This window comes from Xiphophorus couchianus, chromosome 11, assembly GCF_001444195.1.
Source record: "Xiphophorus couchianus chromosome 11, X_couchianus-1.0, whole genome shotgun sequence".
In the NCBI taxonomy this organism is placed as follows: Eukaryota; Metazoa; Chordata; class Actinopteri; order Cyprinodontiformes; family Poeciliidae; genus Xiphophorus; species Xiphophorus couchianus.
This window is the reverse complement of record NC_040238.1, coordinates 19,074,258-19,092,249: the sequence shown is the minus strand read 5'-3', so window position 1 is coordinate 19,092,249 and position 17,992 is coordinate 19,074,258. Positions and strand designations below refer to the sequence as shown.

At 39.3% G+C, this 17,992-nt stretch overlaps 2 protein-coding genes across 2 annotated transcripts; both read left to right on the top strand.

The window, feature by feature from the left end:
* Positions 1-433: 433 nt before the first annotated feature.
* On the top strand, positions 434-6,206 carry dpagt1 (dolichyl-phosphate (UDP-N-acetylglucosamine) N-acetylglucosaminephosphotransferase 1 (GlcNAc-1-P transferase)). The gene is made up of 9 exons (XM_028031529.1): positions 434-893; positions 964-1,084; positions 2,156-2,369; positions 2,752-2,898; positions 3,111-3,195; positions 3,281-3,469; positions 4,381-4,468; positions 4,785-4,940; positions 5,433-6,206. Exons 1-9 carry the CDS (start codon positions 739-741, stop codon positions 5,496-5,498), a joined length of 1,221 nt encoding a protein of 406 aa, XP_027887330.1. The 5' UTR covers positions 434-738; the 3' UTR covers positions 5,499-6,206.
* Positions 6,207-7,027: 821 nt separating this feature from the next.
* Positions 7,028-14,596, top strand: hinfp (histone H4 transcription factor). Its single transcript, XM_028031528.1, has 13 exons — positions 7,028-7,489; positions 7,568-7,794; positions 8,544-8,655; positions 8,738-8,890; positions 8,994-9,071; positions 9,176-9,296; positions 9,386-9,524; positions 9,616-9,740; positions 10,292-12,367; positions 13,284-13,448; positions 13,529-13,696; positions 13,779-13,979; positions 14,096-14,596. Exons 1-9 carry the CDS (start codon positions 7,342-7,344, stop codon positions 10,656-10,658), a joined length of 1,470 nt encoding a protein of 489 aa, XP_027887329.1. The 5' UTR covers positions 7,028-7,341; the 3' UTR covers positions 10,659-12,367; positions 13,284-13,448; positions 13,529-13,696; positions 13,779-13,979; positions 14,096-14,596.
* Positions 14,597-17,992: the final 3,396 nt, after the last annotated feature.

The following is a 17,992-nucleotide window of genomic DNA, read 5'->3' as shown; positions in this document are numbered from 1 at the left end:
TAATAATAATAATAAAAGTGCCAAAAGTGATTTGGGGAAAAAAACAAAACATTTCTATTTAGTTAACGAAATGATTTTTATTTCTACTTTTTTCCAAGAGATGGCATTGTTTTATTATTTTCTCTAAAGAATCACGCGAAGAAGAAAATGACACTTCCGTGTCAGTCAAGACACACTCAATGTTATCATTTTTAGGAAGTTGTCTAAAAGTAAAAATAAAATATGTTCTCTTGAGAGCAACAAAAATGTCTCAAAATACGAAGAAACATGTCCGAAAAAATAAAATATGTTCAGCTAAGGCGTTTAATAAAACAACATAAATACATCAACTATAGTTTCTTCGTGAGTCCAACTAAACCGCTAAAACCAGACTCAATTATTTTATTTTGAAATGTTTAAACGGATGTGGTGTCTGGTGACGTTCGAAACTTAATGGTTGAGCAGTTAACAGACGTGGAGTTTAGAGAGGCAGTTTCCAGCTTGCTGTTTCAACGCCTCCTTATCAAAGATGATATGAGCTTCAAATGTAACTTATGGCGTTTTTCTTTTTTTTTTTTTTTTTATCTTGGCGACATAATCACTAAGCGGCTTTTTGGTTTAAAATGACAGCGTAACGTGATGATAGTTCAGTGAAAACACCCGGTGCTTCCTCATCAGTCGTGTAGAAGGATTCGCCGTGAGATTTGCTGCTGTAGAGACGTGATTTGATGTGTGAGATTGATAAGAACGGCTGAAAACATGTCGCCTGTTCCCGTCCTGCCGCTGGTCATCAGCTGTTTCATGTCAGCTCTGGGCTGCATGGCCACACTCAAACTCATCCCTGCCTTCAAAGATCATTTCATCTCTGCCAGACTCTACGGAATGGACCTAAACAAGCCAAACAAAGACAGAGTGTGAGTCTGAAATGTCTTAATTCACTGTGGCGTTACCTCCTGACCTCACTTTCTCTTCTTGCCTTTGCAGCCCAGAGTCCCAAGGAGTAATCAGTGGTACAGTTTTCCTCATCATCCTCTTCTGCTTCATCCCAGTGCCTTTTCTCAGCTGCTTTGTGGGCGATCAGTGCACGGGCTTCCCACATGATGAGGTTGGTAAGCATGTGCTTGAGAAGCCCGTAGAGACGTGGGCAACTTTTTTGAGCACTCTTAATAATAAAACAAACAAACAACATTGAAATAGGAATGAACAGTAAAGCAGTAACAATATATATCTCAATAAATCTGGTACAATATTCTATGTTCACTGTACTCCAATCTAGAACCTCACAGCATTTTGGGAGATGGAGGCGGAGGAAAGTTGGTGGTATCAACTAACTAACGCTCTTTGGTTACCTAGCAACAATCAACTGGGTAACGAGCAGTTTCAAGTACCCCCCACCCCCAACTTTGGTTCCCTAGCAACAATAAGTTGCAGCAGCAGTTTCAGGTTTTGCCTCTTTGCCTCATAACTGCTTTAGAGTAAACAATGGCATGGACGGAAAACTGTGGATCAAACAGGAGTTCCTGCCACCAGTTTGGTAGTATTTCAGATATTTAGAATAAAAACCTAATCAATAATTATCGCTTTCAATAGTCATTGATATTGACTGATATAAAACTCTTATATGGTGATAATTTTTTCAGCCACATTGTCCAGCTCTACTTTGAAATAAATTAATCTCTAATTGCAGTAGAATATTCACATTAAGCATTTTTGGAAAGTCTATCTTTTAATTTGAATATATTTATCCGGCAAGGATTGGTCCAGTATTTGGTATTCCGGCTAAAGCATTGTAATAAAAACGTTTGCTAGTAGAACAGCACTTTTTCTTTTTTTTATTGTATTACACAAGCTTGAAGTGACAATGATCTTATTTTCATCTCATAGTACACGTTTTCTATAGGAGTTGGTTCTAAAATGACCATGGAAACCAAATCATTTTTTGTGTTGCACCAAACCTACCTGGAGAAACACAGTTCTAGTTGAAGTTCCAGCCAAATTTGTGTTTTCATGGTAGGACAGAAAAACGTGTTTTTGCCACCAAAAAATGGCACCACTCCCAATCAACTACTTGGTAGAAAACCAGCTTCAAATGGTTGTTGTAGAGACTTGGTCACCAATATTTATTTATCTCAGCTGCTGATTGGTTTTGTTTCTCCCCATGTGTTTGGTTGAGCAGTTTGTGCAGCTGATTGGTGCCCTTCTTGCCATCTGCTGCATGATCTTTTTGGGCTTTGCTGATGATGTGCTGAACCTGCGTTGGAGGCACAAGCTCCTTCTTCCTACCATGGCTTCTCTGCCACTGCTCATGGTCTACTTCACAAACTTTGGCAATACTGTCATAGTGGTGCCCAAGCCCTTCAGAGCACTGCTTGGGATGCATTTAGATCTGGGTAAGTTGATTACAACATTGTTGGTTTGAACCTGGGGAATCCCAAGATTTCTCTGGAATCAATTATATAACTCATTCTAAAAAAAAAAAAAAAAAAAACTATATTGAAATATAGACTGCTTTGGAATCTGTTGAACACTATCTCATTTTGTCACACAGCTCTGTTTTTTTCTCTCTATTTTGAGACCCATCCAATAAAATTTCATTAAAATATGTCAACATTTGTGGTTGTAGCATGTCAAAGCGTTCTAAAGTTTATAAGGTATAATTACTTTCGCAGTCATTGCTTGTTTTCTGCTTTATACAGCTGTAATAATTGAAACTTTTTCCATAAAACACATTACCAAAAGCACAACTAACGATTGTCTTTCCATGTCCTGCAGGTATCCTCTATTACGTCTACATGGGGATGCTTGCAGTGTTCTGCACAAATGCCATCAACATCTTAGCAGGCATCAACGGCATCGAATCGGGTCAAGCCCTGTTTATATCTGGTTCTATCATCGTTTTCAATCTACTGGAGCTCAGCGGTGAGTGACTGTAGATTCCTTTTCTTTTTTATTCGTCTCATATGTTTGATGTTTAACACATTTTAGAAAACAAACATGCTTTAGAAATAGCTGAGTTGTTTTGTAGGATTTTTGTTTTTGCATATGCTGCAATCTTCTGTGACATAATATCTGTGCCTGCAAGTATCTCAGCATGTTTTCGTTTTCTCTGTTGTGCTTTTACAAAAAAACAGGGGATTACCGGGATGACCACGTCTTCTCTCTCTACTTCATGATTCCTTTCTTCTTCACCACATTAGCACTTTTTTACCACAACTGGTGAGTTAAACGCAAAACCCTCCAGCAGTTCTGTGTTCGACAATGCAAACTGGCACCTAGCTTACCGAAACCTGCGTTGACTCAGGTATCCCTCGTCTGTGTTTGTGGGAGACACTTTCTGCTACTTTGCCGGGATGACCTTCGCTGTTGTTGGCATCCTGGGACACTTCAGTAAGACCATGCTGCTGTTCTTCATTCCTCAAGTGGTCAACTTCATCTACTCGTTACCTCAGCTTTTCCACATTATCCCCTGTCCCAGACACAGGCTCCCCAGGTAAATCACTCGTCATTAATTTAATATAGTTTTTGTCTTCTGGGCATTATTAGAGACACCTTAATGTTTTGTTATCGTATGCTAGTTTGCATAATTTGAGAGTGAATTTAAGTTTAATTTTCTTCAATAGACAATTTCTTCTAACTTTCTCTAGTCCTTGTGGTTGACCATTTTTTGGCACATAACACAGACTTATTAATCATTAACAAATCAGGTGGACCTAACGCAAGAAAAAAATAAATGCTGAAAATATTTGAAAAGGTTTAGTCATTTTAACTATTTGGTTTTTTTGCAATTTGTCAGAAAAGACAACTTGTCCCTGTCCCATACACACGACACCATTCGTAGTTATAAACAAAATTGTAATTATCAACACACAGAAAATGTGCAGCAATAGTTATGCTATTGCAATCGAAGCTGAATTTATTTTAAGGCTTTTAACACATATTCATCAACAGTGGGGTGCTGTAAAATAGTCGTTTGGTTGTCAAGCATTTGCTTGAATTTCGCCTTTGTCTTAAAGACAAGGCTTGACAGACTACTTCAAATTACTTCAAATTATTCTGAACACATTGCACAAAATGTAAAGATTCACTAGGATTTTATCTAATAAGTCTTTAAAATAATTTAAAATCACTGTTGTTAAAGTGGTATCTTTGTCAATTTAAATAAACTCAAATAAATTGCTTGGACCCAAATTAGTTCAACTTACTGCTGGTCATGAAGCACCTAAGTATTTTTTTTTTTTTTACATCTGGTTCTTGGTTGTTTTCTTTTTTCTTTTTGCTTAAGTTATTCTTTGATCCATGTTTTGAACCAAAAACATTTTAACATGGTAAAATCACCTGACTCTAGGGTAGTTTTGTACATGGTGACATTTGTTTTTCTAACTGCTCCTTTTTCAATGAAAGGCTGGATCCAGACACTGGAAAACTGGGAATGAGCTACTCTAAATTTAAAAAGAAAGATCTCTCCCAACTGGGATTACTCATTCTGCAGGTAAAACTTAACTTACATTTAAATCAGCTAGATCCTTTGCTGTAATTTTTTATTGTTCAAGCAGATGGGCAACTCAAACACTGGAACAGTAGTTGTTGTTTTTACCCTCCAAACACAGACTGCTTGAAAGCAGCGGCAGCATATTATTTGAATGTAATGCATGATTGGATTTAGTTTAATCAGAAACATGGAGTGCAATCTAGAGATCTGATTACCTGCATGTACTGACATTTACTCATGTAGTCAGACATGCACCTGAAGGCGAGGCATTGGCAGCTTTTGAATTGTGTTTAAATGTCATTTATTGTATCGACAGGTGGCAGAGTTATTAAAGGTGCTAGAGGTGCGGCGAGGCCAGGACGGAGATGGAGACTTTATCGAGTGCAACAACATGACTTTAATAAACCTCATACTGAAATTCTTCGGGCAAATCCACGAGAGAAACCTGACGGTCATCATGCTCATCATACAGGTAGGGGCTTGCAAAAGTTTTCATACCTGTTTTAACCGTTCCACATTTTGTGTATTTTGTATTTTATTCAGGTTTTCTGTGATAGATTAACACAAAGTAGTGCATCATTCTAAAACAATTATACAAGTTTTCTTTATACCCTTACATATAAAAATTTGAAGTGCGGGCTGGGCATTTGTTTTTAAATTCAAGTGATTATTTTGTAGAACAATTTTTCACTGCAATTACTACTTCCTTAGAAGTAGCAGAAGTTCAGAGTGGATAGAGCAACTGTGGATAGCTGTTACATTTATTTTTACATTATACATTTTAACATTTTTTAAATAAACAAATAAAGCTATTTATCCTTTTTGATGCACTTGTATTTTTTCCCTCAATAAAATATGTTCAAGTTTGATATTGCAACATGACAAAAATGTGAAAGGTGATGTAGCTGGAAAACTTTCAGAGTAAAACAGTTTTGAACTATTTTGAATTCTGTCTTCTCCTCAGGTGATGGGCAGCGCATTGGCTTTTGGGATTCGTTATCATCTGGTGCGTCTCTTCTATGACGTCTAGACACCTCTCTGTTAAAACTGAGAAAAACTCGCCCTGTTGTGGAAATACCTTACAGGCTTGTGCCTGTCATTTTTCCACCTGCAGGAAAGCCGAAACGCTAAATTAGAAACTATCAACAGTAGGACTGAATCCAAACAGGAAATACAACTGGTTGCTTAATTTATTGCAAAAAACTGGAGAGTATATATTTGTACTTCTTTTTTCTTTTTTTTAAAGAAAGAAATGTGCGACGAGGTGTCAACTTTCTTCACCTAAACTTGTGAGCAATTATGACCAAATTTGTCAATATGTATGTCCACTATGCATCATAGTGGGTCTGCTATTAATACAAACATAGAGGAGGAAAATTCTTCATCACAGTAACACATACATTGTGAATTGGAGGTTAATACTTGTTTTTTGTTTTGTTTTTCTATTTTATTCTGAACCATCTCAGACAGAATTGTTAATGTGAACAAATGCAGTTACATATGAGGAAGCGACACTATATTGAAAATACAGGGAGAGCCAAGGTAAGCAGAAGGCATATTAGAATGCATTAACTGTGATGATAGTGATGGGATTGTTCTGAAAGTAAAGCTTTATGAAAGGGGGGGAGTTATAAGGTTGACTGGCACTTGAACTTCTTTAAGAATGTAATTTCAACTGAGGCACTGTTTATTTTTTGGAATTGAGTGAAGAAATCTGAAATAAAAAGTGTTGAAATTATTTTTAGAGATGGGCTTTCTTTATTATTTGCAATGTGTTTATTTTTATCCATTCAAAATATGCTGCAGAACAAGAATACTGTTTTTTTGTTAACCTTTGGATGTACATGTATACAGTATTTTAAAAGAAACATAAGCTGATTAAACAGAGATCTAAAGTAACGAGTCTGAGACATTTTGGGTGAACTCTTGACATCGCCTTGATTATAAGTGGAAGATTAATCCAAATATTGATAATATTTGCATGGCATGAGTCTCATGGAAATACATATGTTTTTAGCAGAGCATCTGATCATAGCACAAGTACCTAATTAATGTATTATTAAATAAAAGAAATTTCACAACACTACAATTATTGTGTAACAAAATCTGTATATCTAGCAGAGGTAAAATAAAAAACTGTTAATGAAGAAGCTGGTTAGTACAAATGTGTATATGTAAATTGAGGCTAATGCATATGAGTGGGTAACAATGTGTGGATGCATATATTTAGACATATGCAAACCCATTTAAAATAGAAAATTAATTCACCTATGTTTATTTTTATTTTATTTTTTTTTATTTGATTTATTAATGAGGGCCCATCTGAAAATATATGAGTTTATGGGGGTGGAGTTCCTAAGTTTCTTACTTTTTCCTACAACTTTTCAAGCATGTTAAGGTTATTGTGGTACAAAAATATACGACTATTGCATTCCTTGTTCATGTGTGTGATTTTATACTTCTATCAAGTTGCAAATAAATAAACATGTACATGTACCAATCGGCACCCGGTAATATTGACCTATATTTTGTTTCACCCGAAACGTTTTTGTTGCACTCTATCTATTTCCTCTTTACAACGGAGCTGTTTCCGGCTGTCGCTGGAGCTCCGCGGGAAAGTGTCTGCAGCCCGCTCATCAACTTCAACTCTATCCTCGGAGCAGTGTGCAGTCAAATGAATGAACACCTTTAACAAGCTGCCATTTGCCGTGTCATATTAACCCGTGGGTTCTGTCCCGGGTGGACTGTGTAGTGCTGAATGTCTCAGGCTTGCTTTCCTCTGTGACAGCTAGCTGACAGGGTAATAATGGTGGTCACTTAGAAACACAAGCAAGCGAGACGAAAAACAATATTAAGAGTCAGCTCCGGTTTATATGGCGATGGCACCGAACAAACGCACACAGAAGAAACCCCTACAGGTGGAGTGTGAGTGGGCTTCGTGTGGAGAATCGTTCAGCCAGATGGAAAACTTCTGCAAGCACGCTGAGGCTCATCTCACTGAGGAAGAGGAGGAGGCAGAAGGTGGGTTCGGTTCCGAGGGGCTTGTTTCTAAACTATAAAGCTGCGAAGCAAAAGAATAATTTCCATTTTGTTGTGCAGGGGAGAGGAACTGTCTCTGGAGAGACTGTGGCTTCTGCTCGGTGGATGGTCCTGAGGAGCTGCGGCGCCACCTCCTGTTCCACTGCTACCACACGAAGCTGAAGCAGCTGGGGCAGCAGGCCCTGGACGCACAACCAGAACTGGGCAGCTGCTCCATTGCCTACCATAACCGCAACATCATCCCGGACATCCCGGACAATTTCGTCTGTCTTTGGGAAGAGTGTGAGGTAGGAATTAAATTGCATCCTGGGTCTTATTAGGAGAATTGGTTTGGGATTCATTTGAATGCATCCAAGAGGAGCACAAAGGCTTCTGGGATTTTACGACATCCACGGGATTCAAGATTGAATCTTATCCGTTTTCCTTCAACCATTCAATATTTAAATACGTTGATTCCCTGGTCATCTGTTTGGTTAGATTTGAGGACTCGTCTTCCGCCACCTATCCAAGATTATAAGTTGCAGTCCATCCATCTATCTTCTGCATATTCAGTCATTTGAAGATTTATTTTTCTTTCACTTGTCACACTTAAATGCTCCAGGTCATCAAATACATTTTAATAACACACTTAAACTGAGTAAATACAAGAAGTTGTTTTCACAGCGTCACTTAATTAGTTTAGTGAAAAATGCTATATAAAACCAGCCTGACTGAAGGGGGTTAGCGGGATGTGGCATCAGAGAGTAAGGACTCACTTCAGGCAGTTTTGATTAAGTCTTTTAACTCTCTGTGGAGTCATTTTGTTTCACTTTTCCTTGCAAAATAGTTTTATTTCATCTACACTGGATTGCTTCAACAATAATCAGCCTATTCCTAAAGCCATTCCAAAGCTTTTCAATCAAATTCAAGTGCGGGCTTTAATGACAAAACCTTCTTTTTTATTTTATTCAGCCATTGCATGTCGAATTTTATTCATGTATACATATATATATATTTATATATATATGCTTCTTTCTTCTGTCCACATCTGCTACAGCAAGCTTCGTATGAAAACCCGGAGTGGTTCTACCGTCACGTCGAAATGCATACCCTGTCCATAGAAATACCGACAGGTGAATGGGAGTTCCCCATACGCTGTGGATGGAAAGGTATTTATTTATCGGAGTAAAATACAGGGACGTGTGTTGCTGATTGCTTAACTCCCGTTTGCACGCCTTGTTATTTTTCCAGACTGCGAAGCTACCGCTAAAGGGCGCCCCAAGCTGCGGGAGCACCTGCGCAGCCACACACAGGAGAAGGTGGTGGCGTGTCCAGGCTGCGGCGGGATGTATGCAAACAACACCAAGTTCTTCGACCACATCATTCGACAGAACGCCATGGAAGGTAGAGTTAGTTAGAGTAATGTCAAAGTAAACTGTTAAAACATTCTTGGGCTTGGTTTGTGTTGAATTGGTGCCGGATGTGTGTTTGTGTGTTTGCCGTGCAGGTCAGCGGTTCCAGTGTTCTCACTGCTCCAAACGTTTTGCAACAGAGCGACTCCTCAGAGACCACATGAGAACCCACGGTCGGTTTCTACCTCATCAGTTGGAGCTTAAGGCAGTCGTTCATCTGAATTATCTTGTTTTGAGAGTGAAGAAATATTAGTTTGTGCTTCATATGTTTCAACAGTCAGCCACTACAAATGCCCTCTGTGCGACATGACGTGCCCGTCACCCTCGTCGCTGCGCAGCCACATCAAGTTCCGCCACAGCAACGAGAAGCCATACAGCTGCGAGTATTGTGAATACAGGTGTTTTGTCTTCTCCAGCTGCGACCGTGCAACCTGAGATCATCCTCATGAATGGGGTTTCAACGCTTTCTCCTGTTTGCCTTTTGTAGCTGTAAGAATCTGATTGACCTGCGTAAACACCTGGACACCCACAGCATCGATCCGGCGTTCCGCTGCGACGTTCCCGGGTGTAGCTTCACGTCTCGTACACCCGGCACCATGAAGATTCACCACCAGAAGGAGCATGAGGTGAGCTCTGATGAAACAGCAGGAGCGGATTTCAGCTTTCCCACCTGCAAAGTCAAGTAAAATTCTTTGTTTTTGTTTTTTCCCTAATCAGGGGACTTTTACAGCTCGCTACAAATGTCACGTGTGCGGCCAATGTTTCACCAGAGGCAACAGCCTGACAGTCCACCTCCACAAAAAGCATCAGTTCAAATGGCCGTCAGGACACCCCAGGTTCAGGTATGTGTCCAGTTTAAGCAGATAGCTTTGACAGTATTTATCCCCTTTGAACGTTTTCATATTTTGGCTCGTTTGTTGTGTTTTCTTAGGATTTTATGTGAAAGGAAAACATAAAATAGTTGAAAATTGTGAATCAGAAGCAAAAAGTTGTACGGTTGTCAAACAGTTTAAGCTTTTTACAATAAACTTTCCTAATCTTTTGGTTGTATGTCTCCACCAGGTTTGTGCATCCACAGTCAAAATATTTTGTCCATTCATCTTTGTAAAATCACCTAAACTTAGATTTGATGGAGAGAAGCTGAACATACATTTTTTAAAGTCCAAACTTGTGATTTTCTTATTGCACCAAATAATGCTGTAGACTTTAGATACAAAGAATTTAATAGTAGACGAGAGCGGTATAAAATATATAAAATTACTAATGTTTATTGATGCTTTTGTGAAACAATAAAGAAACTAGTAAAAAATAACATTTCTAAGAATGTCAGTCCAAAACAGTGTTTTGTGAATTACAGTTGGGGTTTTCTGATTGGTTTTAATCAACCCATCAGGTACAAAGAGCACGAGGACGGCTTCATGCGGCTGCAGCTGATTCGCTACGAGAGCGTGGAGCTGACGGAGCAGCTGATGAGGGAAAAGCAGAAGCGGTCGGCGGAGGACGACGACGATGACGGCGGCCCCGCTGACGGTCAGGAGCTGGAGGACGACCCTGCAGCACAGGCAGCTGCTGCTGCTTCACAGGTGCAGGTGCAGCTCAGAGGGGTTCTGCTAGAGGAGCAGAGGACTGAGGAAACCCCGACGAGAACAGAAGAAGCCGGTCAGGTGGAGGACATGCTGTACGTCCTAACAGGAGACGAGCACTCCGTCATACTGCAGCTCCAGGATGCTGCCCAGCAGCAAGGCATGCAGGTGGATTGATTTGATGTAGATTATCAGCAGCGCTGTTGCTCAGTCACTTTGGAGCCATGTGAACAGGCCACTGAAGTCTTAGTGACATCGAATGTTAAGAACTAATACTGGTTCTAAAACGGGATAACTGAACACCTATGTGAGGCAACTCAAACCGTATTATGTGACGCATATCATTGAAGATCATTTTTACCGGTATTTAAAGCAATTTTTATTTATTCAGTAATATATCAAGAGTTTGCTCTGACATATAAACCACAGCCTTTAAAGGTAAATCACAGAAGTAAAGGGTGGGGAACAAACTTGGTTTTGACTCAAATACTTTGAGTCATGAGAAAATACTTGATGTTTGGCTTATTCATCAGTTTGAATAAAGACTTTTTTTTTATTGTGTTTCTATTTGTTCTCAAAAACATGCACTTGCTTACATGAATGTAGTTTCTTTCTATTGTTTTCGGCTGAGTTGATGTGTAATTCTGGTAAATCCTCTGGAACTGTGACACACAATCAGAAAACAGCTTTTTCCTAATCAGCATTGGAGGTTTACTGAATCTCTCTCTACTTTATAATATTTTTATTTACCTGAGCTGGATGTAATTGGAGTTTATATTGAATCATGCAGCAGAGCTTACACCTGTCATGTAGGATTTAATTGGTGCAAATATAAATTCTTCAAGGCAATGATACCCCTGGTCCTTTATTGCACTGCCCCCTTCTGACTGTTAATAAACACTGCAACTTTAGAGGTTTAGAAGTATAACAAAATCAGTTTTGTTGTACTTTTTATCACTCAAGTTGTTTATACAAACTCATTTTACCAATAGGACAAGTCTTTGAAAAATACTTCAAATATATTTAAGTGAATTGATGGGTTATTAGTGGTACTTAAATTGTGCTGCAAGATTTTGTTAACAATAGTTACATTTGATTTTCCCCCTCCCCCAAATGTAATTCCTTTAATTTCATTTCTATTCTGTGCTTTAATTCCTGGTTAGATTTTTCAAAATTAATCAATAACCTTTTACTGCTGCCATAGAAGGTTAATGTTGCATGCAACATAATAAATTTTTACAAATATGTCTTCATTGTGATGATATTACATCTTAATTTTCATAACTAAATAAGTTTTACTAGTTTTAATAAAAAATACTCTGTGCATGTGATTTATGAAATGAAGACAAATCTGATTGGTTAGTCATTTAGAAGAGGGCAATTAGACAAAACAAATTAAATTTTCTCACTAAACAAAAACAGAAATTACTGCAATAACCAGCTGAGGTTGTTGATGTTTATCCGTTCTGACTATTCTGTCGTCTTGCTATTTCCAGACTGAGTAAAGTTCAGTCAGGTGAATCAAAACTTTGCCAACGCTTTAGGTCCAGTCCCAACTCAATAAAGGACACAGCATTAGCCATGTGTAGAAGATTAAGAAGCACACAGAGCCTGGCTTATGACTTAACGTCACTGCTTCCTCGTTCTGTAGTGAACGCTGCTCCGCTATCGTTCTTTTACTCTTACATTGTTTTGTGCTTCTTTTAGGTTGCGGCAAATGAATTTACTGGCCAGTTCTCTCATTTATCTGCAAGTTTTCTACAGTGAGTAATGGAATCAGAAGATGGGCTCCATGCTGTTGAATGTGCTCTCGTTAGTCCTGCTTTGGTTCTTTCATAAAGGGATTTCTCAGACGCCCGAGTGGAATGGAGAGCTGGAAGTTAGCGGTAAGTTGTCTGTTCTCTCTTTTTTTTTTCCCTTCTTCTTTTTCTTCTAACTATAAAAAAAACTATTTGTCACTCATGTAATGTGCAGGAGAAGATCTTAAATTCTCATAAAAAATAACCAGTTTTTAAAACAACATAGTATTTTAGGATTGACTAAAAATACATCGATTTTAATGGTTTGTAGGCCACCTTACTGACGCACTTTCACCGTTCTGTTTTTCTATGAACCTGAGATTAAAGCTTTCTGACGGCCACTCCAAAACATGAACTGCATTGTCATTGGCTACTTTTTAATTATTTTTGCATGATTTTGCATAGTTACAGTAGGGCCACTGTCCTGTCAAGCTTAACTTCTTCATTGCTGTCTTGAAATATTGCATCAATATATCCTCATGAAGTTGTTTCCTCATGATGCCATCTGTTTTATGAAATGCACCACCCAAACCACAGGACGCTTGTCTTTGGTATTCAAGCCTTTTCCTCCAAAAGTAACGATGAACAATCTGGACAAACATTTCAGCTTGCTTACACGTCTCCAAAGGTTAAGGTATTTGTCCCGAATGCATTTACAAACTGTAATCTGGCTTTTTATGTCCCTGAAGAAGTAATGGCTTCTTCCTTCCTGAATGGCCTTTCAGTCCATCCTGATACAGGACTTTATTCACCATAAATAATTACACTCTTTTGCTCTTTGTCTGGGGTTTATGCACACATTTTACATCAAAACGCCTTTATCTCTGGAACACAAAACTCATCTTCTTATGAACTTCTTAACGTTCTAACTTGGTTATGAAATAAGATTTTCCTCAATTTATTTGATCAAAAATAATAGTTATATTTCTTGGTGAATTAACCTCACAGATAACTGTGTGTACATTGTGCTCAGATAAGCAGATGCAGAATGTTTTTACTACAGGTGAGACAGAATGGATTCCTCAGCCGGATCTCATGGCTGACACCTACTGGTCCGGGTCAGCGCCGCTGTGTTTAGGAGGGTGTAAGGCCCGTCACCAGGAGCTCAGAAAAGACCCTTGTGGCGACTCCAGCTGCTGCTGGCTCGGCTACAAATCTCTCTGCAGAGGTCAGTCAGTGTCGACTCTTTCATTCTTCATAAAAAAACCATAGCGTACTGTCCTTATTTTGGTTCTCTTCATGTGTCAGTGAACTGCGGCAGGCCTGATGTGGACTATAACGGAGTGGTTTACGGTAATGACTGGTGGGTGGGCTCTGTGGTGAGGTACGCCTGTCGCTCTGGCTTCATCCTGCTGGGAACCCCAACCAGGTCATGCCAGTCCAATGGCCTCTGGACCCCCAAACCCATCTGCCTCAGTGAGTAAACAGTAAAATACAGTGACGTAAATCAGAAAGGTTTTCATCAAAAAGTCCTGCTGAGATCCTGTCCGCCTGCTAGGGATGTGTCAGCGCGGAAGCATTGAAGTCAGGGAGAGCGAACTGAATGGCACGTGTGACTCCACCTGTGAGAATAAGAGCTACTTCGGCCCACCCAAACTGGGCTGCTCGCTGATGAACAACTGTAGGAAGAAGGAGACGGGCTGGAAGAGGTTCTTCACACAGTGTGCTCCTTGTATTTGTGATTGCTCCTTATCATGTGGTGAGGAACCTTTGATGTAATCAGTCTTTTTTCTCTGCACAATTAGATCTGAATGTGCTGCATTATTTCTTTGATGAACGTTTGTGTCCTTTTTTTTTGTATATGTGTATTTTTAGCAACTGCAGGCTAATCCTGTCAGACAACGAAGTGAAAGTCTTCCTCCAGTTCCACGCACACATCGGTAAAATAAGAAAATATGAAAATATATTATTCTTACTTTACTTTTGCAAGCCAGCATTTTCCCTTTGCTTTCTTAGACAGAATTAGGTTGATACCTGAGGCTTAAAACTATAAGTTGTGTGTTTGCTTGTAAACTCCACTGCTCCACCTCTCAGTCCATCTGTCCTGCAAGGAGCTAAAACACTAATCTTGTTACAAAAGGCAGATCTGCAGTCAGATGTCTGTTGTAGACCTTGTTAAAAATGGTATTCATGGTTACATGGTTACTACAATGTAACCATGCAATGGGTGTACTTTTTAATAATTCATTGTGAAAAACATTTTTGGAATAATATTTGTAAAATACATATTCTCACATCAATAAAATCATTTGTGTGGAAAGTTAATTGCCATTTTCCTTTCGCTGATGACACTTTCATAAATTCATTCTACATAAAGTGCTGCAAATATGTTTTTTTATTTTCTCATTTCTTTATATTTTCCTGCACACACTTTGAATATTTACCTTCGAAGAATGACGTTTCTGCCAGACACCACTAGGTGCTGCTGTTGCTTTTATTATCTCACATTGCATGAGGAGAAATGGTAGCAATATTTCAATCTAAACCAAATCATAAATACTAGTGGATAATTGAAATGAGATGCGGAGCTTGCTTCTTCTCCGCTGCATGTGATCCAGATGAGTTACGGCAGATCACTCCACTGTGGTGGAGTTCCAGGTTCTGAACCTCAGGACGATGTGCTCATCTGCTTTAGGAGTGTAGCAGCCGATTCCTGTGAAAGCAGACACAAGAAGGTGTATGTTATCAATTTGTTTCCAGACACATTTTCTCTTTTTTTTTTCTCTACAGCAGCACAGGAGAAGTTTTTTATTTCAATAACATGTATCATTTCACTGAAACTGCTTAGGAAAACAGTTTTTCCCAACAGTTTTGGATCCTTTCTCTGCACAGCATAATTAACAGTGAGTAAAAGAACAAGTTATCCCCCTGGTTCATTAAAGCTCATTAGATCCCCCTCGGATCTGTTTTTGCTGGATCTCCTTGGAGGAAACTCACCCACATCCAGTCTGGTGTACTCTCCAGAGTTTTCAGTCAGAATCTCCCAGTAGGTCTGCTGGTTTTCATCTCCAGCCACTCCGTTCACGCTCTCTAGAAACAAGCCAAAGTTTGGATCCACCGTCACCGTGAACCTGACGACACAAGAAGGCGAGGGCCAGTTATTACAAGCAGAAATGGGTCACGGCTTTAAATAAATACTGGGTTTCTGAGATGACAAGGTGACTTGGTGGGGGGGATTTCATCTGGGGTCTTACTTGAAGTCCGGCTGAGTCTCCTGCAGTCTCGTCAGAGCTCCGAACAGAACACCCTCTTTCACCACAGTGCTGGAAAACGACTCGGGAGCCATGTTATGGAGGTCATTCTCCACAGTCAGCCTGATCGGAAGAGATTCCAAACCTGCACAGAAATTGACACTGATGCACAGCATAACTCATACCTCCATGGATTAATACATTCTCACCAGCATACCTTGGTTTGTGATCGCTTCATGTGGCAGCAGCAGGAGAAGAAGAAAGCTCACTGAGAGCTGAGCAGCAAGTCTTGGAGCCATCCTGTGTGATGTTTCTCCTCCAGGCTTCACATCAGTATTTATAGAAGACCAAGCCCTCATTTACTGGCAGATAAAATTTCACAACCTTCCTCCCACTGCCACTTTACAAAGCTATCTTTTATTCTAATTTTAAATGCTGACATGAGAGATCATGAAAAGAAAACCAGCACCTGTGCTGTTATCTCACATAGCTGTCAATCACTGATAATGTGAACATTACACATTAACTTTAACCTTCCTCTGGTGTTAGCTTTCTGCTGCCATCTGTAGTGTTAGCGGGTCATTTTGGACCCGTGTATTAAATCAGCCATAAAATACCCTAAAAGCAATCTTTTATCATCCAATGTTTTTCTTAACTCTTGTTTAGCTGGTTGGGCTCCCTCATCCATGAAAAGATTGGTTTTAATATTTTTTTGTGGCCCCCTGGGCCTTTGTTTTAACAGCATACGCCTCGTTTTCAATGTCTAAAAAGTGGTCAAATGAACTTTAAGAGAAGAAGGCAACAAAATAATCAGTTGTTCTGTTACCTGAGTGTAACTGAGAGATATTAAAACACATTTCTTAAATGTTCAACAAAAAAAAGATTTTAATTTGAATATTATCAAATATGCTTGCTGGGCATGTATTGCCGGAACGGGCATTTTCCTCGGAAAGGGAGAAAAAATTCATCCACTGTCACCTCTGGCCCTGGGTTGAACATCAGTGGAAGGAGTTGCACCCATCTCTCCCAAACATCCCTGATGGGAGCAAGCTTGTCAGATTTTGCTCTGGTGTCTCGATTGTCAAATCTGAGGACTCTTGAGATCATCTGAAAGGTCCGAAGAGACATTGTTGCCCGGAAAATATTTCTGCCCGTTGATGCATCCCAGAGACTCTCAGTTGCCTCATTGCTGGATCTGTAAACTCCAGCAAGGAGGAGAACACCAATGTAGGCATCCAGGTACGTCTCATCAATGTCTTTCCACGTGTTGCCATGGACTTTTTTCCCCTCAAGGTTTGTCATAGCAATTATGACTTTTTTTAGTGACAATGGCAAAAAAAAGATCAAAGCACGTCTTGATGTCACTTACTCTTGTCACAGCAAACCTCGTGACCCCAAGGGTCATTTTGATGATGTTTGCAGCAGCTGTCCTTCCATGCACATCAGGAGGAACTGTGCTCCAACGGATGTTGCCACGTTTGGATTGGAATGATTCAGCAGGAGCAACTTCAGTACCAGTGACCTCCTCTTCAGACTGATCAGTTGTGTCTGTTTCTTCCAATTGGTACTCCACATCATCTTCGTTCTCAGAGGCCTGCTCATCTCCATCGCTAAAATCCTGTGTGTCCTCTGCCTCATTTGAAGCAAAGATGTGATCCAAAGCTTCATTTACAGTCAATCTTCTCCTCATTGTTGCATCCTGTGAATTTGAGATGTGTACTCTGCAAGTCACCACCTCTACACTCAAATGGCTTGACAAGCCTGGACATGTCTCCCTTTGTTTGTTCTCGCAAAAAGGCAAAGAGAAAAGCCCCTAAATGAAGCTCAAGTGGTTGGAGGAAGAGGCTGTTGGTTGATTGTGTGTTCATGATTTAATTTTTGGCATTTTTTATTGTTTTATAATCGAAAATTTTAACCGGGTCACAAATGACCCGAACACCACAAAAGTCTTTTTTTTCCACCAGAGCACTTTATAATTTAGTAGAAAAAAAAAATTTGATTTTACTTTGTTTAAATGGAAGTCCCTGACAAAGTCAAAAAGTTTCAACACAAAAAACAAATGTATGAAGTACTTTTATGCATGCTAAAACTCAAAACTGGTCCGTAGGGACCCTAACACCACAGGAAGGATAACAAAAGAATAATTGTTAATGATTAGATTAACAATCTGCCATGAGATTGATTTTTTTGTCATCCAGTTCCAAGAATAACAATAAAGGTTTCAGATAATCTGTGTAAACACTTTACCCCATTCTTTGATGAAGGTAACAAACACTATCTTGTTCTCCTCGAGAGGGGAATAGAGGGAAAATGTTTCTGTGTGCAAGCAAGAATTTAGTTACAAATAAAGTTTGTGTCATATTCACCCTATTTATGGAGCTTTAAAACAAAAATGCCACTTTACTCTTTTCCTTCTACATAAAGGTTGAAGAAAAGAAAACTCACCATTAGTGGGATCTGTTCCAGTGACTTGCACTTTCAATTGTTTCACCTTTTTTTGTGAACAAAGCAGTGCATAAAT

Coding starts and splice junctions, on each gene's coding strand:
- dpagt1 (XM_028031529.1), top strand. CDS start 739: ATGTCGCCTGTTCCCGTCCTGCCGCTGGTCATCAGCTGTTTCATGTCA. Junction 2,370..2,751: donor TGGGATGCATTTAGATCTGG/GTAAGTTGATTA, acceptor CATGTCCTGCAG/GTATCCTCTATTACGTCTAC. Junction 3,470..4,380: donor CCCAGACACAGGCTCCCCAG/GTAAATCACTCG, acceptor TTTCAATGAAAG/GCTGGATCCAGACACTGGAA.
- hinfp (XM_028031528.1), top strand. CDS start 7,342: ATGGCGATGGCACCGAACAAACGCACACAGAAGAAACCCCTACAGGTG. Junction 8,891..8,993: donor TCGACAGAACGCCATGGAAG/GTAGAGTTAGTT, acceptor TTTGCCGTGCAG/GTCAGCGGTTCCAGTGTTCT. Junction 9,525..9,615: donor ACCACCAGAAGGAGCATGAG/GTGAGCTCTGAT, acceptor TTCCCTAATCAG/GGGACTTTTACAGCTCGCTA.